Source organism: Columba livia, chromosome 20 (genome assembly GCF_036013475.1).
Source record: "Columba livia isolate bColLiv1 breed racing homer chromosome 20, bColLiv1.pat.W.v2, whole genome shotgun sequence".
Taxonomy (NCBI): Eukaryota; Metazoa; Chordata; class Aves; order Columbiformes; family Columbidae; genus Columba; species Columba livia.
The window spans coordinates 3445789-3470375 of record NC_088621.1 but is presented as its reverse complement, the minus strand read 5'-3'; the positions used below and the strand labels follow the sequence as shown (position 1 = coordinate 3470375).

At 41.1% G+C, this 24587-nt stretch overlaps 2 protein-coding genes across 10 annotated transcripts; both read left to right on the top strand.

Annotated features, from left to right (window-relative positions):
* Positions 1-174: 174 nt before the first annotated feature.
* On the top strand, positions 175-8570 carry SHPK (sedoheptulokinase). 2 transcript variants are annotated; one of them, XM_013366845.3, is made up of 7 exons: positions 175-410; positions 1491-1632; positions 4420-4603; positions 5815-5967; positions 6805-6980; positions 7087-7287; positions 8153-8570. In XM_013366845.3, the coding sequence occupies exons 1-7, from the start codon at positions 249-251 to the stop codon at positions 8545-8547; spliced, it is 1413 nt and encodes a 470-aa protein (XP_013222299.2). In that variant the 5' UTR covers positions 175-248; the 3' UTR covers positions 8548-8570. The 2 variants fall into 2 exon arrangements, with proteins under 2 accessions (XP_013222299.2, XP_064892445.1); XM_065036373.1 differs by lacking the exon at positions 175-410 and adding an exon at positions 480-1063.
* A 21-nt stretch (positions 8571-8591) lies between these two features.
* On the top strand, positions 8592-24587 carry TRPV1 (transient receptor potential cation channel subfamily V member 1). 8 transcript variants are annotated; one of them, XM_065036335.1, is made up of 18 exons: positions 8592-9880; positions 10778-10982; positions 11447-11477; positions 12807-13122; positions 13672-13838; positions 14145-14297; positions 14675-14815; positions 15294-15592; positions 16072-16248; positions 16474-16638; positions 16919-17014; positions 17616-17686; positions 18374-18539; positions 19277-19343; positions 19606-19922; positions 20507-20634; positions 20887-21002; positions 21559-21899. In XM_065036335.1, the coding sequence occupies exons 4-18, from the start codon at positions 12821-12823 to the stop codon at positions 21723-21725; spliced, it is 2532 nt and encodes an 843-aa protein (XP_064892407.1). In that variant the 5' UTR covers positions 8592-9880; positions 10778-10982; positions 11447-11477; positions 12807-12820; the 3' UTR covers positions 21726-21899. The 8 variants fall into 8 exon arrangements, with proteins under 8 accessions (XP_064892407.1, XP_064892405.1, XP_064892406.1 ...); XM_065036333.1 differs by lacking the exon at positions 11447-11477; XM_065036334.1 differs by having other exon boundaries at positions 11447-13122.

Sequence of the window (24587 nt, the reverse complement as noted above, 5' to 3'; positions counted from 1 at the left end):
ACGCTCCAGATGGAGGGGTAGTGGCCAGGCACTGCTGAGGGGAGGTCTTGTCAGCCGGAGGGCAAAGTCCAGGCTGCTCTCCCAGCCTGCCCTGGTGAGGGAGCCCGCACTACTTGTGCCCTCGTCACACTTGGCTTTTGGGGCCGGTGTCCCCTCACACGTGGCAAGGAGCAGTGTGGGGCTCAGCATGGTGGGTGGCAGTCCGGCCACCACGTAGAGACACGTGCAGGGTGGGGAAGGTGAACGCCATGGCGGGCAGGCCTGCTCCTGCCTATGTGCTGGGCATAGACCTGGGCACCACGTCGGTCAAGGCTGCCTTGTTGGTGGAGGCAGAGCAGGGGCAGGTGGTGGCAGGGAGCTGCTCCAGGGAGACACAAGCACACGCCAGCAGCCTGGAAGCTGGACCGCAGGTAAGGGGTGGCAGGTGGCACAGCTGAAAATTTCAGGGTACTGGCCTTGCCTTGTCATGGCTGGGTTGTGTTCTGGTGTTATGCAGACTAAAGTGGTTTTCCTGGCCTACAGTGATGGAGGTGGTTGCTGTATGTGTCTAGATGTCTGAAAGTACACTTAAAATGCTTTCTATTTACTGTTTAAGAAAGTCAAGTAAAGCTGGAAGGTTATTTTGTACTTTGACTTGAGATGGGATCATAACTAGAAATTCCCTATGGAGATAATCAGTAACATGTATTCCTGTTAAAGGCTTTTACGTTCATGGTGTTGGTCAGTCTAAGAAAGGATGAATCATAAAAATCATGTACGAACCTTTCTTTGGCCTAGTATTGTAGTGAGTCCAGGGGCTAGTTTAGCAAACATACCAAACCTCCCTACAGTAATGTTTATGCAGCAAAAAATATGTACACACAGATTAGATCACATCTATACATAGACTATATTTGAATACTTATGCTGGTCTGTCACAAGGTGATCTGAATCTTCAAAAGTGAAACCTGGAATATGGCTTCTCTTGTGGCAGTTTGGTTAGTTTGCCACGTAGTACAGTTTGCTGGGTAGTTCTAGGAACCGAGTATCCAAAACTGAAGTATCAGTATCATCAGAATGAACTGTGAGTAGATATGGAGGTGTAAGGGAGACTGCATGCCAGCCAGAACATGCAGATAATCCTCTTTGTGAGGAAAACAAAGAGCAATATATAAGGTGAACTAATGAAAGCATGTACTAAGTGTTAATGGATTTTTAAAGGTGTATTTGAGCATGGTAACTTATGAAATGAAGAATTATTTGGCTTTCAGTTTAAAAGGCTGTTATCCCATTCTCAACTTGCTAGTATTGTTTTTTAGTTTTTGTGGTTTTGTGTTTTGTTTATGTGTTTTGTTTTGTTTTTTTTAATTTAGTTGTGAAGGTTATTCTAATACATGATATTGAGCTAAATGAATTCTGTTCTTCACTTCTGACTAGAGTAGCCTTGTTTCTTAAATACACTGAGGGAATCCTAATGGTTTCATGCTCAGAATAATGCTTTATGATTGCAGGGAATGGAGCAGAATGTCTGGAGAATAATAAGAGCATTGAATGAATGCCTTGCTGCTCTACCTCAGCAGCAGCTTCAAAAAGTCAGTCACATTGGCATTTCAGGACAAATGCACGGGATTGTGTTTTGGAAAAAAGATAAAGGTAACATTAGTTCTTTGGCATCCTTGTTCAGAGTATTATGATGCAGAAGATAATTTTTAAACACTGAAGTGATCTGTCGGAAACTGTTGCATGTTCACTTTGGTCTTCTGTAAAACAGAATTAGCATAAGATCTTCAGTGGGAGTTTTGCTTTAATTACTGGAATTTCAGCTACTGACTGTATTTAACCCTGTTGTTTTCAAATGATTTAGTCTTATGAGGTCCCTGCAGAGTAAGCACAATTATTAGTATGGAGGAGCAACATATTTGTGGCTTGTTAATTGTTTGTCCATCATATGCAATCTGCTGCCAGTTGAGAGAACTTCTGCATCATGTGAATGACTTTTTGAGGGAAGGGAATATTATTCACCTCATAAAACATTTAACTAGCTGTTGCCCAGTATCTCAATACCTTCTAATGCTTCTACAGTAGCAGTTTTAGCAGCTTTATGTATGACTTGAAAAATAAGCTCTGCTTGATCTTTATGTTAAAGTGTGCATAGCAGTGGTTGTCCAACAGTTAATATCACTATGCTGTTTTGAACTGCTGTTTGAAAGTGCAGTAGGAGAAACTGTGGAGTTCAGTAGATGGTGTTTTCAGTCCTTTTTTTTTTTCTTTCCCCCCTTCCAAAATCTCAAGGCAGTTTTTTTTTCCTAGCAAGTCATAGACTGTCACGTTGCATTTATCTTGCTGCTTACATTCCTCTTAGTAGGAGCTGAAAAAGAATTATGGTTGTTATTCTGGAGACTCTGCTTCTGTAAAATGAAGAGCCAAGACCTCAAAAAAGAAATGAACCACAGTGAGATAGTCACAGGGGAATGATTGTGCAAATACTCAAATAATCTTTGTGACAAGCGAGGACATTTGAAAAGTCCAGGCCTTGGATTGCCAGCCCTTTGAGACAGGAATGCATTATCTTCTTGGCTAACCTCCTATAAACCTAACAAAGTCTAAGGCTTTCAGAATGTGATTCCATGTCTTCTTTACCTTATGATGTACACATCTGAACAATTATACAAGTCTCACACAAATAGGAGTTATGCAGATAAAGCAAAGATTTATTGTAAGCCACAGAATATGTTTCCCAAAAGTGCTGGTCACTGCTTGTCAAAAGTTGTCAGTGTCTGAATTGCTTTAAGAGACACTATGCTATTCATTACTGGCTGTAATTTTACATTAAATACTAAAATGACCAGAGAGAAAGAAATCCAAAGGCTGATAGACTGAAGGAGCTGTTGCTCGCTTTCCAGCTGTCCCAAGGGCTGCATAACAAAGCCTCATGGGTTCATGGTAGACATGGATTCTTATGTCATATTGTTTAATATTTTATATCCTAAAGCCACATGCCACTTTTATTTCATTTTTATCAAGTGGAAGAGGGTGTTTGCTCTCATTTGTTTTGAGTAGACTAAGTGAATCCATGCACTTTGGAACACAAATTACATTTTTAATGGAGTCCTTTAGGATTAGATTTATGGTTAATAATATTTCTTAGAATCCATTTAAAACTAGGAAAGCAAACCAATTGGAAATTCAGTTCAAACAAACTTGATAGAACACAAAATGAAGGGAACAAGAAAAAGTATGTGTTTGCTTTGCAAGTTTCATATAGTATTTTCCCAGCTCTCAAGGATGCTTTTTACTGTGTGAGTGTAACTTCAGATCCTTGTGTCCAGCCCAAGAAAAGCTCTTTAGCCATGTTTGTGCTAGTCAGTTAAGCAGCCAGGTAGGTCTCTTCTCTGACCTGTAGGACAAGTAGCACAGCACAGCTTGAAACTCTGTTCCTATCCCCAGCTGAAACCCAAAAGGTTACCTGGATTACAGAGCCAGCTGGAGACAGCGTATGGCCTGTCCTGTCCCCTCACTGTGGCCCAGCGTCACTTGGGAGTGCAGTGGTTGTCTGAGGCCCAAGCTGTGCCATGGAGAGTGCCAGCAAAGATCGTATGCCAGTGCTTGAGCTCAGCCTCTGCTTAGTTTGCTGTGCTAGCAGGACCATATGCTACCTTTGCAGGGCTGCTTGCGGAGAGCATGTCAGGGCAGGAGGCAGCCACTGGACTGTGGCAACAGCAGATGTTGCTGAGAAGGCTCCCTGCAGCTCTGGGAAGTTGCTATAATTTAGCTGAGGCCTTTTCATGAAATCATGTGAAGGTTTCATCAAAGGTGTAGTGTTTTCTGTTCTAAAGGAACTGGTAAAATTGAGTTAAACCCTGTTCTACATGTGAAGCTTTGTCTTGTAGCACAGGTGAGGGATACTCTTTAGTATGTTGCAGTCCATTGCTTAATACATATAGATCCAGGTTTCCTGTTGCTTTGGCTCAAAAGGTGATGAAACTACATGTTATCTGTCGTAGGCAGTTCATTACTAATACGGCATTCTTTAGGTCGTGATGTGGCAGATCCCAGTTGAGGTTTGTATGTGGGAGCCGTCCTATCAGCTCATTACCTCCCATAGCAGAATTGTGATTTTTTTGGTGGGTCATCTGTTAGATAAGTTGCATCGTTAATGTCTCAAGGTGGGAGCTGCTTATTCCTCTAGGCACTAGGAGTGCTCATAGAGAAGGAAGGCCTTGGAGACTGGTCTCTATTTTAGCAAAGGATGACTGGCATTATGACGTTATCTAGGGCTGAAAACTATGACTTATTGATTTAATTAAAATCACTACTGGCTCTGTGTCTGCTCTTCTTCCGATATATTTGACAGATGATCAAGACCGCCCAGAAATTATGAATGCCAGGCAGACCATGCTGCAGGGAATCACTGGAGTTCTCAGATCCTGTGTGTTTCAGGTTGCAAGTGGACAGAGCGTGGCACAGGCCCTACGTTTGAGCCGGAGGGTGTCAGTCATCTGATTACTTGGCAAGACGGCCGCTGCAGTCCCACCTTCCTCTCTTCTCTTCCTCTGCCGCAGTCACATGTCAGCTTGGCTACAGGATTTGGGTGTGCCACAATCTACTGGTATTTAAAGGAGAGGTACAGTAAGCTGTCTCACTGACAGTTCCTCGTCTTGAATTGATGTGACAATTAGTATTCCTGTAGCACATTAAGGCCGCTACAGGCTGAGGGGCCACAATTCTCTGTAATCATAATATTAATTTAATAGGCAAAGAGTATTTAAAATGACAGTATTCAATATAAACTATATGCAACTGTGCACAGAAGAGTCTCTGACCTTATAAAAATACTACAGATCTCTTTAATTAAAAGAAAAGCTTCTGGCCAAATAGTAACAGATACCTTAAAAGTATCATAGAATAATTCCAGTCAGTTCTACCGCTCAGAGGAGCTCTGCTAATGCAGTTTGAACACTATAATTTTGCCTTGTGCAGATTGTGAAAAGTACAAACATGCCTAAAACAGTAACAGAATTGCTTCGTCTAGTTGCTGCCAGATGCTAAAACAAACAGTCCCTAAATTAATTTCAGTTCCTTCCTTCCTTAGACACTGAGATCCGTATGAGGTGTTATGAGTGGTCTGCTTTGTTGTGGCATGTTTGCAGAGGATATAATTTTTCGCTTATGACTTGGCAACAGCAAGATTTGCTCCTCAGTTTCGTCTGTGATATCTTATGTTTCTCAAAGAACCTGTGTCTTCTTCAGCAGTGAGTCGGGGTTCAACAAATGGGGAAAAATGTATTACATTTTAGTTTCTTCCAATGTGTGTTCAGCAGATACATGGAGCACAACATGATCTTGCTTTAGAGCTGTATAGCTCATGAGTCCAGCTGTTTTGTTTTGTTCCTGTTTTGTTTCACCATTTTGCACTATTCACATAATTTGTGGATCCTAGAGCAATCACAGGAATTAACCTGTTTTTCTCAAATGCTCCAGGACCAAAAAAGTAAACTTTTTTTTGTGCCAACAATTTCTGATAACTTTTGCAATGACGTTCTTTTGAACCTAGACAACGCATTCCTTAAAGCCGCTCTCTCTTCATCTTCCAGAAGGAGATAAGTGTTGCTGCTCTGGTAACAGCTTGGGAAACAAATTCCATAAAAAAAACAAAACGAAACAAAACAAAACCCAAAACAAGCCAACAAAATGCAAGTTGATCACTGAGATGGCTGTTGCATTTTTAGATGGGACCACATGTCTGAAATACCATATAGCACTGGAGGTAATCTTGCTCCCGCTGCCTTAAAGCACCCCTCATTGTTTTTGTTTTTAAAATGTTTTGTTTAAAAGTCCAGATTTTCTGAAGTCTTATGATGCAGCTGGCACTATCCATGACTATGTGGTTGCCATGTTGTGTGACCTGAAGAAGCCACTCATGTCTGTCCAGAATGCTGCCAGCTGGGGATATTTTAATTGCAGAAGCAACAGCTGGAATACTGACATGTAAGTGCTGGGTTTTGTGCATTGCTTATGTCAGTCAGTGTGAACACTTCTTTGGACCTTAAGTATGAATGTGCTACAGATAAAAAGTGATTGAAAGTTACTCCTTATTAATTGTGGTGTGGCCTATACTGAAGAACTTGTTGAGTTTGCTCTGGTTTGTCAGGTATATATGCTTAAATGATATAAAATCTTACATATCTTTCAAATCTTTAATGATTTGCTCTTTCAGGGCTGAGTGCTAAGGCGTTATATATTTCAGGGCTTAGGGTAGGCCAGGACTCCAAGGTGAAAAGATCTGCTCATGAAGGTATGAAAGAGTGACAGAAACTTGCATTTGGCCTACTGAACTTCAACTAATTTGTTTTTGTTGCTGTAGCAATGTAGAGTATATTGCAGTTTGACTGTGTAAGGAGTTTTTGGACTTAACTTTGTGATTTGGTTTTAAACCACTAACTGCATGACAGCTTAAAAATTCATTGATGCTTAGAAGTTGCATTTTTTTGCCATTTTTGTGATTGTCCCTTTACCCTGGAACTGCTTGTCTTTATGACATCAGTAGGTTAAACTTGTTGAACGTGTGCTGCTGTATAATCTCAGGTAATCAGATTACACATAAAGGAAAGCTTTTTATTCTTCTCGACTATCCTAGTTTACCCAGCCCGTTGAACTGGAATGCCACCCCTGTCCAAGACAAAGCTTTCTAAATAGGCGAAAGCATCCATAAATCCAGCAGCCACAAATGTATGGCCGGGTTAATCTGTGACTTCAAATAAGTCTTTGTAGTCATGCCGCACATTCCTGTACTGCTTTCCTGCAATAATAATGTTCTGATTGCAGATTGAAAAAATCAGGCTTTCCTGTGCACTTGCTTCCAGAGGTGGGAGACCCAGGCAGTATTGCGGGCAGCACAATCTGTGCATGGCATGGAATACCCAAAGGAGCAAAAGTAGGAATCGCTCTGGGAGATTTCCAGTGCTCTGTTTATTCCTGCCTAACTGAGAGGACTGATGCAGGTATGATCATTTTGGTATGTTATTTGGTTTTCTCATTGTCCTCTTTCAGGGCAGCCTAGTAAAACACTGTGTTGGTTTGTTTTGCTTTTTTCCTTTTGTGTTCTAGTTCTTAATATCAGCACCTCTGCTCAGCTGACTGTCTCAATGCCCCCGGGTTTCCAACCTCCAGAGACACCGGATCCTTCCTCAGCTATTACTTATTTTCCCTACTTCAATGGTGACTACTTGGCAGTGGCAGCATCACTTAATGGAGGCAATGTGCTAGCAACGTTTGTGGACATGGTGTCACGGTGGACAGAAGAGCTAGGTAAGCTATTTCAAGAATAGTTAAAGCTAAAATTGAGGTTAATCAGCAATGTAAAAGCAAGCAAAGGCAAAGGAACAAGCCTAAAGCTGTTTGGTCATGCCGTATAAGGAACAAGGATGTAACTCTTGGGTCATGCTTCCTAGATCTCTGGAATTTCCTGCTGAAGCTTATGAACATGCTGGGACAGTCAGGCTTGGACTCCACATTCCCATTGCCTCTGGGTTTTGGGCTTTGTTTTAAGAACACAAGAGAATTATTTTTTGCAAGTTGTTTTTCAAAAGTAAAGGTCAGCACATTTGAGGACAGCCTCTAATTTTGTATGACTGCAGTCCAAGAGAGTCCCTTGATTAGATCACTTGCCTTTTGCTGCACATTTTGCAGCACACTAATGGATTTATGACTCAGACTCATGTAATATCTTCTATGTGCTTTAAACATGGTTTTCACAGGTTTGGTGGTTGGTTGGGTTTTTTTTTATCATCTCTTGGGGTCTGCAATACAGAAATAAGCTCTGAAATTGTTCTTTTAGTGAGTGCTTAGAGCAAACTTTTCATTCACTTGCAATCCAGACTGCCATTACTGCCTTTAAAGATGTTGGTTTGTGTAACTTAGCGGAGTATAGGCAAAAAGGAATAGTTATCAGGAAAGGCAGTTCTGTCATCAGAAGATTTCTGCTATCACAGATACTAAATACAATTGAATGGGAGAACTGTGGTTCATAATCCTGAAAAAAAGTTCCCCTCGGAGCATGTGAAAAGGTACACAATGTTTTGTTGAACGGATGGATCAGCATCCATTTGAAGTCTCCACGTGTAAGATATGTTAGACCCTTTCAAATTAATACCACAGTATTTCCCATCTGCAGGACTTCAGGTTCAGGAATCTGCTATCTACATGAAGATAATCGAAGCAGCCTTGGACCAAAATGACAGCAAACTCTCCATCCACCCGACCATTTTTGGAGAGAGACACCTGCCTCAGCAGTTGGCATCAGTGGCTAATATTGCTGTCTCTGACCTCTCCCTGGGTCATGTAACCAGAGCTCTCTGCCGTGGCATCGTGGAAAACCTCTGTTCCATGTTACCTGTGCAGCGCCTGATGGAGACGGGAGTGAGGAGGGTTCTGGGCAGTGGGAGTGCCCTTGCCAGGAATGAGGTGCTGAGGCAGGAAGTGGAAAGGATTTTTCCATTCCCTGTGGTTTATGGGAAGGACGTTGATGCTGCTGTGGGGGCTGCCATGGTGATGTTCCACAGAAAATAAAGTCATTGTTTGGAATAGCCTGAGATGATGCAGCTTCTTTTTGCTTTCTTTTTTTTTTTTTTCCTTGGCTGTACAGTGTTTTACTTCACTTTTTCTGGAGTTGTATTCAACATGCCATCTCACTTATTACAGTGGATGAAAAAAGCTTGTATTTAGTGTCCTCTTCTGCTTCTGGGTGTACACATTTTGTTGCTTTGTCATTCTCATTTGTGAAATTAGAAGCAATTATCACGTTAAGTTTGACTGAGTGACTAGGAAAGATCCATTAACTTTCTGCATAAAATGATAGTTCATGTGAGGCTCATTTTCCTGGTAGGAAACATGTTTAGGACTAGGAGAGGTAAGTCGGTGTCTGTGACTTAGTCTGATGCTTTCATTAGGGACTCCTTGTCCTTAAGCATCCTCACAATATACACACACATAGACAGCATAGAGGAATTACAGAGAAAGTGCAGACTAAATTAAAGGTTTTGCAAAAAGTCTGCATTTGCTGTATGTTGTCTTCCCTTTTTTGTTATTATAAAATACTTTTGTATTAGCAGATCTGCTTTCATTTTTATTGAATAACTGGAAAGAGCTGATAATACTATTCTAGCATGCTGTTAACTGTGAAATTAAGTGGTGTTTGTTTCCAGAAGTTTGTAAAATTGTGGCCTGGTTTTAGGTTCTATTAGTGAAGGCAGGAGTATATCTGACCTGCAGGCCAACTTGGGATGCATCTTTAAGATCTCTAGTACATCTGCTGATGATTTTCCATTTGCAGTGATGGAGAGGGCTCTTAAGCAGTAAAATCATTCTCAAGCACAGAAGTCGCACAAAGCCTGGGCAGCATGTTGGATGCAGGCCCAAGAAAAAGGAATAATTTCCTTCTTGTTTATTAGTGGCCAATTTTGATAAGCGTTCACATCTCTCTGTGAGCTTGCACCTTTAAACCAGGTCCCTGCTGAGACGGCATATGATGTGTCCAACAACTGTTGCATAAAGCAATGGAGTGCTGCTGGTAAGAAGGAAGAAACATCTTCACAAGAAATACAGTTCAAGGAGGCTGATGAAGGAGGCATCAAAACTCAGAAAACGGCAGAGAGCTCCTGAAGTGTGTACATCAGAGCAGAGTAAGACCGAAAGGAGCTGATACCTGGAATGGGAGAAGGATCATTTAGCCAAAGGGACCAGCAAGAATCTAGAGCCTGAATAAGAGAGACCTGCCGCTGATATGTGTAGTTTTCTTACTGAGTCTCTGCTTTGGATGCAGCAAAGAAGTTAATTGTACTATGGAGTGAGATGCTCTGCTCAGCGAAGCTCCAGGGGCACCAGCTGAGGACCTGGCTTATTGGTAATCTATATTTACACATTAATAAATAGGTATTTTATTTCTTTTGAGTGCAATGCCGTAGGGTGTTTTAAGCAGTATAATTAGTTTGCTATTAAATAGGCAAATTTATTATTCTTTTTGCATAGATAGGTAGTAACACTAAAAAGATAGGTACCTTTTGCAAAACATAATCCAGCTAATTTCATTGAATAATTTCATAATGTCACTTGAAACCTCAGGAACTAGAGGTTTGGAGGTCGCTTCTGGCCTAACAGCCGCAGCCTGTCAGCTCAGCCTGCTGGAAAAGCTGTTTCTCTAGAACAGTTTTTGGTAGAAAGATCCTATGTAAATTATATATTTAATAATCCGTGACACAGTTGTGCATTTTTAGGGATGTTAGATCCATCCTGGATTAGATAAGATTTTTTTTTTCTGTAATGGCATATTTCAAAGCTGACTCTTATATATGGAACATGGAATGATAGAATGGCCTTAGGACTTTCTGCCATTGGTTCTCCCTCAACTCTGTTCAGAATCAGCTTATCTTTAAAATACTCAGTGGGGCTTTACAGCACCCACCCAAGAAAGATGTCCAGAAAGTGATGGATCTCAGAGAAGAGTAGCGTCATATTTTACAAAGTTTTGTAAATTGAAATGAAAACTATGACCCACAGAAACAATCGTCTGGTGGTTTGGGGTTGTTTGTTGTTTTGGTTTTTTTTTGCAAGCTTGAGTGTATTTACAAAGAGGAAATCCGGAGAAGAGTATCCATTACTAAATGCAATTAAAGGGAAGGAGAAAAACAACAGCAACTTATTGCAATTCTTGTAAAGAGCTTTGCGAAGCTCCTGGGAATAGAAGCTACTGGTGCTTCTGGTTCCAGAACTGTTCTTAATGATCTTATTGCTCTATTCTCAGTTCTTCTAGTGAATTTCCCTTGATTCTAAAAATCATCAGACACATAGAACACTTTTGCAGCCAAATGAAGTGGAGAAGCAAACTCTGAGGTCTTTTCAGTCCAGGCACCTTGGACGAGGAATATCTGGCACCACATTCCTATAAATCAGAGGGTGTTTACTGAGACTGGACTGTTTTTCGGAAGACAGGATTTTTTGCAGTATTTGTAAGTTCTGCATGTGTATTTGGATAGCATGGGTGATAGCTATTTGTGAACTCTCTTTCATATTTATTGTAACTTGTGATGTGGTTAGACATTATATCAAAAATATTTCCTTATCTCACTGTATCAAATTTGAGTGTACGTAGGATTCAAAGAGTGGATTTTAATATGGATTTTAATGCTGTATTTATTCTATGGAAAATAAGTGATTCCATTTTCCATAGCCACCTCTCTGACATTTTTGGCTCACTCCACATTTATTTAATTAAGACAAAAAATTAAAATTATACATTACTGTATTCCCAGTGTATTTTTCCATTTTTATAAAGCTATTTTTACAACTTTTTCACTGAAATAACTGTTGTTCTGTATTTTTAGTATCATATTCCAAATGGAAGTATTTGACTATCTATAATTTCATATTTATAGAACAATTAAGTTAATAAGATATTACATTATTCTTGCAGAATTACTCTAAGGACACAAAGAATTTGAAAGGTGAGCTCAGAGGACATAGCGAGTTCAACTGCAGTCGTTAGTATTTTGTCTATACTACGCTGGTTTGCTTCCAGTAACCCTAAATGTGCAAGTTTGCAAATTGATGTTCTCTATATGTGTATGTTGTGCAAAATTACAGCAAAGACAAATGCCTGACAAAAACTTATTTCCTATCCTACTTACACAGGAAAATGCAATTGACCCTTAATGTGAGTATTATATAGTTCCACAGAACTGAAAATCTCGCTTCCATGTACAATGTAGGTTTGCTGACAACCCCTCAGAATATTTTTGTGAAGAGAAACAACCTTGAAATGTGTTTATGATGTTTTTACACTGAATGTAGAGAGAAGATTCCTGACCACTATAATTTGGTTTATGACTGAAGGCTTTTAAAAGATTTTGTGACATTCCTGTGCTCAAAGCCATAAGATTTCTAAGCAGTCTAGGATTTCAGGGTATGTTTCTCCGTCTGATCAGCTCTCTCTGAGAGCCAGCAATGCAGGAGCTCAAATAGGATGTGTTCCTGTCAGCACTGCTGCAGTTTCTGAATACTTCGCATTCAGTGGCATGAAGACCAACATTTGTCTGATTAAAACAGTTTGATAAGAAAGAAAAAAAAAAAAGACTGCTCTGCTTTTAGTATATTACAGTATATTTATCAACTTGTGTCAAATTCTTTGTGGTTGTAAATCAGACAAGATCAGACATGTGGTCTTACAGTCTTATCTGGGGTAACCTTTCCCTTTCTGTTTCCGTGCCTCATGTTTGAGGTGACGCTCATCTCCTAAGAATCACGGGCTCCAGTTTTCATATAGCGCTGCCATAACTCTGATAATGCTATTAGGTGATAATTTTCCTATATACAGGAAATCCTCTGTGCTCAGCATCGCTGTGATATGGTTATGGCACAAGCAGGCTTTTATCACACGCTTGATATAATCCTGAGAATATATTGTGGCACAAGCAGTTAGAACTGGAAAAGAAAAGCAGAGATTGTTCAGGCTTTAATAACGACTGGAGGACAATGAGACCCTAATTTTGTGCAGAAGCAGTCAGCTCTGCAGTCAGCTCTGGGCTCTGGGACACTGTTTTGCGATCTCTATTCTGAAATGGGTGAGGACAGTGGGGACAGGAACAAACAGCATGGAGATAATGACCTACTAGACTGTTCCAACTCTGGGCATAGTGAATATGTGTCCATCTGTCTCACTTCTGGATGACACCAATTGATCCATTCCCTGCTGTTTATCGAGAGTAGTCCTAGGAAAAAGGGGACTTGTGGCCCTGTAAAGTGCTGACTTGGGGTCTTTGTGTCATTTCTCACAGACTACCTTCTCGTCATGTCTTCTATTCTTGGGAAGATGAAGAAATTCGGCAGTTCTGACATGGAGGAATCTGAAATGACAGATGAACACACAGACGGAGAGGACTCTGTGCTGGAAACACCTGACAGCCTCCAGGGTGTACTCAGCACCAAGGCACAGCCACCCAAAAGCAACATCTTTGCAAGACGTGGGAGGTTTGTGATGGGGGATTGTGACAAGGACATGGCTCCCATGGACTCCATTTACCAGATGGATCACCTGATGGCACCTTCTGTCATCAAATTCCATGCTAATTTGGAAAGGGGAAAACTTCACAAGTAAGTTGGCCTTGTAAGATTTGGTTGTAATGGACAGTTTGACAGCTGCAGACTCTGTTTCTTACAGTAGCATTTATTCTTTCTACAGGAGCATGCCCATTTTTTCAGTTTAATTGTTTTCTATGCCAAAATGAGCGTTGCATCTGAAAGTGACAATACCTGTTGCCTCTTGGCACCTCTGAAAATTCAGTCCATGGATATCTTGCCCAAAATTAGTGGTGGGCCTTAATTTACTCACTTGAGGCTGCTCAGGGAATAGACATCACTCAGCATGAGAACATGGGATTGTCTGGCTCCCAGGCCTGCAGTTAGACTGCCATATTTCAGTGCCTCTTTTAAGTCTTGTTTTCAGCTTTTCAGCAACAGATACATAATTTTATCAGGACAGTTGCTTGCAGACTTTGTTGAACTTGCGGACTTTGCAGATCCATCTATACTAATCTGTAGTGCTTACTAATTCACACAAACAAGTGAAAAATAGTTTTCTGATAGCTTATAAAAGGTCTACTAAGTATCTGACTTTAAGTAACTGGAATTTACCCTTGTTAGGCTCCTATCTACAGATTCCATCACAGGCTGCTCAGAAAAAGCTTTCAAATTTTATGACCGCAGAAGGATTTTTGATGCCGTAGCCCAGGGCAACACAAGGGACCTGGATGATCTGCTACTCTACCTTAATAGAACCTTGAAGCATCTCACAGATGATGAGTTCAAAGGTAACCTTTAGTGTCACATGCCTTAAGTTGTCCTCTTCTGTTTCCAGTACTGCTTCTGAGATGACAACAGAAAAACATAATTGTGTCAAGTGTCTGCAGGAGATCCTTTAATAGCTAGTACTTCCCTATTGATTTGGCAATGCCTTGATCATAATCTTACAGGAGAATTCAGAAAAGATGACATTTTCTGTGAAACCCTGAATGAGTTTTCTTGTCATTAATTTCCTCATTAATTTCTGCATGCTTGGGAGTAGGTGGTAGGTTTGTCATCACTTCTATATAGCTGCATTTTTTTTGTGTTTATAGAGCCAGAAACTGGGAAAACCTGCTTACTGAAAGCCATGCTGAATCTACATGATGGGAAAAATGATACCATTCCCTTGCTGCTCGATATTGCCAGGAAAACTGGAACTCTGAAAGAGTTTGTTAATGCGGAGTACACTGACAACTACTACAAGGGTAAGAGAAACAGCTGCTGTAGTGAATACTCTTGGTGTCAAGACCAAAGACAGGATTAGGTTGGGCTCTCAGTCTTCTGCATGAAACCTTATGTCTGGGGATGCAGCACCCCAAAGTTCCAGTGTGTGATTGCCCGAGCACAAATGCACTGATTGTTAGTGTAAGGTGCAGTATTCTGCCATTTTTGATATCTAGTGACTTAAAAGCAAGTTGTATTTGCTGTCTGTGCCATCTTCATTTTGTTCAGTTCTAGAGCTTTTTAGTCTGCAAAGCTCTCAGTTCCACCATTTGACATGGAGCTGAATGAATTGTGGTGCCTGAAAGTTCTCAGTCTGTATTAAATGTTGGATATTTCTGTCTGATGGGTGTCTCTGTAGGCCAGACTGCGCTTCACATCGCCATCGAGAGAAGGAACATGTACCTGGTGAAGCTCTTGGTCCAGAATGGAGCAAATGTTCATGCCAGAGCCTGTGGGGAGTTCTTCAGGAAAATCAAAGGGAAACCAGGCTTTTATTTTGGTAGGAGCAAGCACAGTATGGGCTTTATTGATCGAGTTATCCTAGCGTTATCCCAAGTGCAAGCTGTTAAATAATCCTGTTTATGTGGGACTGGAGGCACAGAAGTACCAGATGGGCTATTCTAACGCTTAGTCCAAGAATTTACTCCCAAAGGCTGAGATTATAATGAAACACAGTTGGTAGTTGATGGTGTTCATTGTGAGCTTGGTGTCTGCATCCCTTTGTTTTCTGAGCACTGTATCATTTGAAAGGTTGTGACCTTCTGCGAGCTCGCAGTGCTTTTTTTTAAGCAGCCATGTTTCTGTGATGCACTTAAACCAATGAAAATGTGATTCTAACAGTTATCACAAGAAATGGTGTGATATCAGACAGAAATTCACTTCTTCTCATGGTGAAAGATGGTAACAACATCATCTTTCTGTTCATACACGTGCAGTAATGGGCTTTCTGACCACTCATTCCCGTTGCTTGTCTGTAGGGGAGCTGCCTTTGTCCCTGGCTGCCTGCACCAACCAGCTCTGCATTGTGAAATTTCTCCTTGAGAACCCCTACCAGGCAGCCGACATCGCTGCTGAGGACTCCATGGGCAATACCGTCCTGCACACACTGGTGGAGATTGCAGATAATACTAAGGATAATACCAAGTTTGTGACCAAGATGTACAATAATATATTGATCCTTGGTGCCAAAATTAATCCAATCCTGAAGCTGGAAGAACTCACCAATAAGAAAGGACTGACTCCATTAACACTGGCAGCCAAAACAGGGAAGATAGGGGTAGGTGAGCAAATGTGTTTCTGTCCTATTACTGTATGAAGTTATAGAGAGTACATGCAGAACATTTATACAGGGCAGATTTTATCCCTGCTTGTTGTTGAGGCCTTTTAATAAGAGGAACGGATGCTGCAGTTTAACATGCAAAACTGCATAGTCTCTGAAGATTGAAAAAGAGGTTGTGTGTGCCTGTGCCCAGCTGGCATTGTTCATGTACCACTGGTATGCAAGGCAGCCCCACTGGAAACAGAAAGTGGGTCTCTGCTGCCATCTGAACTGCTAGAGGCCTTGTACCTCGGCTTGTCTGGTAGAACTGTCCTTATGACAGTCCTTGTTCAAATTAGTGCATGCTCTGAGATGTGTAACATACATCTCCCAAGTTAAACTAGGGAGAAATTAGCCATTCTGTCTTGTGGAGATACTGAGGAACTAGGAGTCCTAGTAACACTGAAATGTTGGTTGTATTGTTCTTTTGCAATTAGATTTTTGCTTACATCCTTGGACGAGAGATCAAAGATCCTGAGTGCAGACACTTGTCTAGGAAGTTCACTGAATGGGCCTATGGGCCTGTCCACTCATCTCTTTATGACCTGTCCTCTATAGACACAAGTGAGAAAAACTCAGTGCTTGAGATTATTGCCTACAGCAGTGAAACACCAGTGAGTATGCACCTCTTTCATATTTTATTCACAGGCTGGGGCACTGCTAGTGATAAGCTCTGTGTTCCACGCTGCATTTTTTGCCTCATTTCTAGAAACCAATCTCCCTTCCTGAGTTTAAGGATACTAGAGGGAGCACTTGCTGAAGATTAGCATCATTTGCTGTTTTCAAAGCCCAGTACATACTGGTCCCATTGAGATTTTCCTCTTTCTCCTTCTGCTCAGAACCGTCATGAGATGCTGCTGGTGGAACCCCTTAACAGGCTGCTGCAAGACAAGTGGGACCGGTTTGTCAAACACTTGTTTTACTTCAACTTCTTTGTCTATACCATGCATATCATTATCCTCACCGCCGCTGCTTACTACAGACCTGTAGAGAAGAAGGAAAAGGTACATTACTTATGTTATATATCGGGGAACCACCCACTGCATGATATTCCAGATCTGCCTCCCATTTGAATGTGTGCTCTTGAAATCAGAATTTTCCTCTTTCCTGAAGGCAGGAGGGAGGTTTTGACCCTGCTTCCTCCCCACTCTTGCCCCCTTGCTGCAACACATTCAGAAACTTAACCTGTTCCCCCAGAAATGTAGTTGCTTTCAGCTGCTGGCAAGGCCAGATCTTTCCTGTCCTCAGTTCTGCTGAACGTATCCATGTTCCTGTCTTACACAGCCGCCCTTTACGTTTGGTCACAGCACTGGGGAATATTTTCGAGTGACTGGAGAGATCCTGAGTGTACTGGGAGGCCTCTATTTTTTTTTCAGAGGGGTAAGATATTTGAAACTTTGCTCTTTGGGCACGTGTAGGAGAGAAGCAAACAGGCCTTTCCTGTTCATTAGAACTGGCTGCTAAGATAATCCATGTTGTAGTCAAGAGCTACAAATCTCTGCCCTTGGCCTGATTAGGAGTTCTCAGGTTACTAATGAGCCACTGGCTAAGATACAGTTTTGTCTATTGTATAAAAAAAGACAATACTTAGAAGTCAGTGAGCATCTCAGCGATTAGCCTGGGCAAAGCTAAAGAATGGGGTATTGCAAATAGCCAGGCCTCTGTTAAAGATTACTTGTCTTAGCTTGAAGTCCCCTGTTTCCTCTTGGCAGCCAATGGAGAGTGTGCAGTGAATCACAGGTCCTCAAACCAGTGACTGAATAGGTGGTTGTTTTCAAAAGAGCCACCAGATATAAGAGAAGTCTAGTGTTACTGGAAGAGTCTTCCTTAGATCTTATGCCAGTGTTGGTTTTGAGCTGTTCTTGTGAGACGTTTTATAGGTCCCAGGTACAGGTATCAATGCTTAGTTGTTGCATTCACATGGAATACTTTATCCCTTCTTGGATACAAACCTGGTCTTCATTCCTGTTTTGTTTTCCAGATACAGTATTTCGTGCAGAGGCGCCCATCATTCAAGACGCTGATAGTTGACAGCTACAGTGAGGTTCTTTTGTAAGCTCCAGTATCTTTGATTGCATTTCAGCATAGAGCAGATGAGTGTGTGAGATCTGTAGCTTTGGCTGAAGCCACTTGTAATAGGTAGATACTTTGCCATAATTTCTTGAGTCCTTCCAAAATACTTGCCAGTAGATGTCACAGCACTTGAATAAGTGGGCCTGGATCAGTAAGCTCCGTTGGAGGTAAAGCAAATGAAGTGTTGAGAAGTTCAGTGACTGTGTCACATGCCAGAGTTAGGAGTAGATCTCCATATTGGATTTGCAATCCAGTGTATACATAGGATGTGCAGAAATCCTCCCATTCTTAAAGGGACCTTTGCCTCTCCATAATTTGAGTGCTTTTTCTTCCCAGCTGGAGTGCAGCTAAACAGGGTCATTTCATGGGTCCATGGAAAGGGAGGGAGTGCTGAAGAAATAGGTGTTTTCTAGGACTTTTCTTCCAGTCACAAGGGTGAGCAGGGATGAGACTACAGAAGTTTGTATGTGAGGAAACTAAGGAGTTTGTAAGAGGAACTAGAGGATTTGAGGTGGAAAAGAATGAAGGGAAGAGAGGAAATGTCTGCCAAGGCTCCTTTGTGTTCTGGGAAATTCCTCATTCTTCTTTATACCTCGTGGGGCTCCTCTGTTCCCCCCACCTGTAGCCATCTCAGTCCTCTGCATTCAGACTATGCTTGTCTTTCAGCTTTGTCCACTCCTTGCTCCTCCTGAGCTCTGTGGTGCTGTACTTCTGTGGCCAGGAACTCTACGTGGCTTCCATGGTCTTCTCCTTGGCACTGGGCTGGGCTAACATGCTGTACTACACCCGTGGCTTCCAGCAGATGGGCATTTACTCTGTCATGATCGCAAAGGTCAGTCCAGTGAGTGGGTTCTGAGGCGAGCAGAGTGTTCAGATCAGGAAAGTGCTGCCAACGGCCCCATTTCCAGGAGAAAAGTCACCAAATCTGCCTCCATGATGTCACTGGGGAATCTCATGTCAGTTTACTACACTTGGCATTTATTTTCTGAGTGAAGTGATCCAGTTAAGATGTGTAGAAAAGCCACCTGCTCCTCATCCCTATATTTTATAGCACTCTTGATATTATCATCACCTGCCGTGCTTCAGAATAACTACAGTGGGATAGACATGGATGAAAGTAGACTGAGAACAGCACAGACTGGTCTGATGTGAAATGACACAGCTTTCTACCAGCTGGAAATTTATTTAGGAATAGTTTAAATGTTACCAAACAGAGCAATTAGCTAAGAGGCACTAGCTGGCTAATAAACCTCTGTATACAATGTGGCCAGATAGCCCAAGAGGGGAAGAAGAAAGATGGAACTGTTTTAATGTGGTTTGTACTCACAAAGATGAAACTGTTTGGCAGGCATATGTCTTGCATATGTGTGTAAACTGTTGCATGAATAATAGAAAAGTGTTTTCTGCTTTTAAGTTCATTATCTCAGCAGGATAAACAACAGTTTAGTGCATGTACAGCCAGTTCACAGCAAATGCCTTCATGAGCTGAAGCAGTAATTTCTACCAGTTTTTGCTGCACTTTGTATTCAAGTTTTAGCAATATAAAAATCTTCTGTTTCCCCTTTACAGATGATCCTTAGAGATTTATGTCGTTTCATGTTTGTCTACCTAGTATTCCTGCTGGGATTTTCTACAGGTAATATCACACTTAGAGTTATCTTTTTGTTATCCTAAAGAATCTCAGAAAATTTTATTTTTCAAGTTACTTTTTGTTTCCAACTAAAAACTAACAAATTAACGTAATTACAAAAAAAAAAACTCTTCAGACTAACGATTATGTGTAGTAATTTCCTGAAAACAACATGTCTTACCTTTTTGCTCTTTTTCATTTCTTGCAACGGAATTATGATCTCAAATTGTATTTTTATCCCGCATATGTGATTCCTCTTTTGCGACAGCTGTGGTGACTTTAATTGAAGATGACAATGAGGGGCAAGACACAAATAGCTCTGAATATGCCCGATGCTCCCATGTGAAACGCGGCCGCACGTCCTACAATAGTCTGTATTATACCTGCTTGGAGCTTTTCAAGTTCACTATTGGGATGGGGGACCTGGAGTTCACAGAGAACTACAGGTTCAAGTCTGTGTTTGTCATCCTTTTGGTTCTTTATGTCATCCTTACGTACATCCTCCTGCTCAACATGCTTATTGCACTGATGGGGGAAACGGTGAGCAAAATTGCACAGGAGAGCAAGAGCATCTGGAAACTCCAGGTACGTTGACTCTGTGAGGCCGCTATCCAATAAAGAGGGTTTGGGGAATCGTAAGGGATATTTGGAGAGAATCTTTAGGAACTGACATGTTTCTAAATAACAGGTCACTGCTTCTTTCTGGTTCCCCTGAACAGTTCCCCCAAAAATGTATTAGTTCATTTTCTATTCACATTTGATATTTGGCCTGAGCAGATGTTCCCAGTGTTCCACAGATGTTCAGAATTTAAGAAAATAAATACTTCTGAAATTAGACAGAGCTATGTGGGCTTTTGATGATGGAAAATCTTGATCAGAGTCTGAAGATAGGGATTACGCAAGGGGAAAACTAGTCTTTACCAGAATCTTAGAGGCACATCAGCTTTTGTTTGAGGTAAGAAAGGGAATGTCATAATTCTAATCACAGGGCAGTAATTTAGCATTTTAAATGACAAATTAACAGAGGTAATATTTCAGAGATGGGTATGATGCCTGCTCTACGACGGTGACAATGGTAAAAGGTCAAGGCTTTAAAAATAAAAGTAGAATTCAGAATTTGTATGATTTTGAGGGAGCCGCTCAGTGGTCTGCTTTCTTTTACCTGGTAGAGAGCCATCACCATCTTGGATATCGAAAACAGCTACTTGAACTGTTTGAGGCACTCGTTCCGGTCTGGGAAACAAGTCTTGGTGGGGGTCACACCTGACGGCCAAGATGATTACAGATGGTGCTTTAGGTAACCTGTTTGCATGTCAAATGAACAATTTTTATAGACAAACAGCATTAAGGTGTCTGGTGATGGGAAGCAGAGCTTTCCCCCTGGAGCACTGCTGAAAAGCAGTGCACTAGCACTGTCTGCAGTAGTCACTTCAGTCTCATCTCTGGGTCAGACCTGAGGCTGGAGAGGTGGCAGCATGTGATAGAAACTCATCCTGGAGTTGTTTGGTGATCCTTAGAATAGATACTGGGTTTGTTGTTCTCTCCCCAGGGTTGAAGAAGTGAACTGGTCCACATGGAATACTAATCTGGGCATAATCAACGAAGACCCTGGGTACTCGGGGGACCTCAAACGAAATCCCAGTTACTCTATTAAGGCTGGCAGAGGTGAGGGTTTTGGGGGCCTAAACCCTGGTGTGGCCTACAGTGATAGAAGCAGCATCGATTAATTGTTAGAGGGCAGTCAGTTTTATGCACTTAATGATAATGGCAGTCGCTAAGTTAATGGCATTTTCAGTCAGCACAAAATGTGAAGGATTAAGTGGGCTCATTATTCACATAGCAGTTTTACTCTCTGGAATAGAAGCCCCCACTACATCATTCTGACTGTAGAGTTTACGAGGCAGATAATAAGTGTAAATCCTGAGGAGGTGGAACAGTGTAGGATGGCAGCCAAGTAGCCAAGAAGCTACTTTGGAGACCCCAAACCCTGTAGTTTGGGAGCTCAGCATCCAGCACGGAAGTTTTAAACTGTACAATCAGTCTCTGCTGTACTTGCCAGATGAAATATGGAAAACTCATGGAACAGTGTGGGGAAGAAAACCACAAAGCCCTTTCTTCGTGCTTCTTTCTTCTTCTTTCGTCAGCTTCCTATTTAAACCACTTGTATGTTTTCTTCTGTTTCTGTGGAGGGGAAAAAATTAACCATTCCTTTCCTTTGTAGTTTCAGGGAAAAACTGGAAAACATTGGTTCCACTCTTAAGAGACGGAAGCAGGAGAGAAGAGACTCAAAAAATACCAGAAGAAGTCAAATTAAAACCTATTTTGGAGCCATATTATGAGCCAGAAAATTCTGAGATGTTGAAGGAGTCACTTCCAAAGTCAGCCTAATCTCATTTTCAAGAAGGTGGTTAATTCTAATTGCCTATGTTGGTCCTCACAAGCAGGGTGGTTAGAGCTCTTCATTCATAAGAACAGGGGTTTACAGCAAATGGTCAGAGGATTTAGGAAATTACTGTGTGCAAGGATTTATTAAGGATGCTAAATAAACTACTTGTTGTTTAAGCTCATGTCTTCATGATTATTTTTAATGTAAGTCTGCCAGAAATTGTCTATACTACTGGGTTTATATTTACTTGGCTAGATATTTGCATTTGGGCTGCTTCATCAAGTGTCAGAAACAGTTGTCATGGGTTTTGTTTGGTTGTTTGTTTAATAAATTAACTCCATTGGGAATTTCCCACACTGCAGAGCTGTCTGTAAGCTAGTGAGCCTTTTTTTAGTGCAGATTTTTTTTCCAGGCTTTGTCCATTTCTTTTACTCTTTGGAATTGCTCTCATGCATTTCTGAGATCTGTGCTGACATTTGCCTTGTTAGCTGTCAGGAGCTTCACTAAGTTGTGCAAGTCAGTGCAAGTGGCCAGTGATGGTGGATATTCTGTTGATAATATGAAAATAACAACCATTTTTCTACAGGTGATTGTATCGCTTGACACCCTGAATAGTGGATTTCATGCTTTCTGTCTGCTTATAGGTCCTCTTTCTCTTAAAAAGTGTTTTCGTAAGCAGCTGCAGCCCCTGATTTTGTGGTTTTGCAGCCGCAGAAACTAACCAACCAAACTACCATGAAACTGGAGGAGGACTCATAAAGGAGTAGAAAATGTCACCAAGAGCCCAGAGATATGTTCCTGTGAGGAAAGTTTCTTGGAAAGGAGATAAATAAATAAATGGGGACACAGTGAATGATCACAAAATAATGAATGATCTAGAGATGTTGTTATTCTTTTCTCATAATGCAAGAACAAATATACTCTGTGAAATTTTAAAGGTTGAATAGTCAAAATCAATGAAATAAATGTTTCTCTTATGCTGAGTAAACTCCAGAACTCACTGTTATTGTTACTGAAGCTAAAGACTTAACAAGATCCCAAATTTGACATTTATTTAGATAACAGATGAACTTTGCACAAAGTAAGAGATAGTGGTTATAGAGAATATATGTTTCAAAGGTCAGATGTATAATAATGTATAACAATAATAATTCTGAAATCAGAAAGTTTTTGTTCTTGACTTTGACAGGAACAACAGGAGGAAAGAAATCTGGTGCTGCAAATCCAACTGGCTGGATTTACAAAGAGAATCAGGAAAAATATCTGGGAGAGAAAATAGGCAGATATTCCTAAACTGCAGGTACGAGCCCTGGAAAGAGAGGAAAGAATAGGAGGAACTTTGGCATCCTCTTGAAAAGTGGCTGGGCAGAAAGCAACTAGGTATAAGAAAATCTGTGTTGTAGACAGCTGGCCCAATATTTCAAGTGCTGGACCTGTGCAGCTGTGTTGGGCAAGAAAAGTTAAATTGTTTTCCCTTCTTTCCTTGTTATGTGTCACTAAAGCATTTAGATTTAACAGTCTTTAATGCACAAGTACAGTGTGCATATACCAGTATCCTTAAGTTTTGAACCATGGGTTTTGGTTTGAGCCTGAGCACTGTTTCTCTGGATTCATTTGAAGTACGGTTGTGCTAAAGCACTTCTGTGCAATCAGGTCAGAGCTGCAGCCTTTGCCAGGGAGAGCCTGTCGTGTTTGGCCTGTGATGCATCCGAAGATTGTGATCAGAGAACATTCGTGTGAGTCACTGAAGCTGAGAAGTGGTACACCGGAGGAATCAGTAGCAATTTTTGGGAAAATGGGAAATCAAAGATGCAGAAAACTGAGCCAGCCTTTGAAAGATAATTTTCATCAATACATCCTATAATTTTTCTTCAGTTAGCAAGATACTGAAACATTCACTATCCTTAAAGAGAAGCAATTACTCTGTTTACCTACAGATTGCCCTTCACTGCTAACACTGTTAGATGACATTGTGGGTGGTTTTATATCAGTTCTTTTACTGGAGTCAGGATTTCTCACAGGGTACTACAGCAACATACTTGAATGAAATCTTCAAGCATCCAGCTACTTTATTTGAAATAGCAGCACCATCTAGAGGACTAATAATTCTTGTTTCTTTTGTTAACATCATTCAGGACAAATGTAATTTTATTTTCCAAGAGTTTGTAGGGTATAATCAGAGAAGCTTGCCAAAGGATTTGAAAGAGTTGGTGGAGAAAAAAAATAAGTCAGAATTTAAACCCAAAAAGCTTTGTTTCTGGTGAACAGGGAAACAAAGTAGGCATGTTCCATTTCATACCACTAATAAGCGTATCTCTAAACACTTGGTAGAAATCACTGTAAGTTCCGCTCCAGACTTTATGATGCTCCATGCTGAACACGGCAAGAGACAGTCTATATGTAAAACCAGTACAGCTAAGTAGATGAGACATGCTGAGACAGTGAAATAATTTATTATTAAAACTATTAAGAATAAAGGTAGAAAGGGGCTGACCAGAAAAACATAGTTGGTTGTCTCCATGCCTTTGTGTGTCAGGGCAAATTTCTGCCTGAAAACACACCAGGATCGTGATGTAGTTGGAACACATTCATGGCATTCCTGCATTCCCTGCGAGGGATCTGTTTCTCATAATTATCAGCCTGTCTAGAGACCTAATCCATGGCTTAAATTCCACCTTGATTTACATGAAGTGCCCATCCAGAAGGATCTGGATGGAAGGTATCCAGAAGGATACCTGCCCTGCGTAACCTGAACAGAATATAGACCTCTGCCTTCATGTCCCTTTCTGCACCAACAAGATTACAAAGCTGCAGGAGACTTCTTAATAAGAATCTGAAATGCTAGAATCTGAAATGCTAGAATT

Bases quoted from the DNA above. Each gene is read 5' to 3' on its own strand.
- SHPK (XM_013366845.3), top strand. From the start codon at position 249: ATGGCGGGCAGGCCTGCTCCTGCCTATGTGCTGGGCATAGACCTGGGC. The intron at 4,604-5,814 runs GTACAGTAAGCT...TTTGTTTAAAAG, and splicing joins TACTGGTATTTAAAGGAGAG to TCCAGATTTTCTGAAGTCTT. The intron at 7,288-8,152 runs GTAAGCTATTTC...TCCCATCTGCAG, and splicing joins ACGGTGGACAGAAGAGCTAG to GACTTCAGGTTCAGGAATCT.
- TRPV1 (XM_065036330.1), top strand. From the start codon at position 9,829: ATGCTCTGCTCAGCGAAGCTCCAGGGGCACCAGCTGAGGACCTGGCTT. The intron at 14,816-15,293 runs GTAGGAGCAAGC...GCTTGTCTGTAG, and splicing joins GAAACCAGGCTTTTATTTTG to GGGAGCTGCCTTTGTCCCTG. The intron at 18,540-19,276 runs GTCAGTCCAGTG...TCCCCTTTACAG, and splicing joins ACTCTGTCATGATCGCAAAG to ATGATCCTTAGAGATTTATG.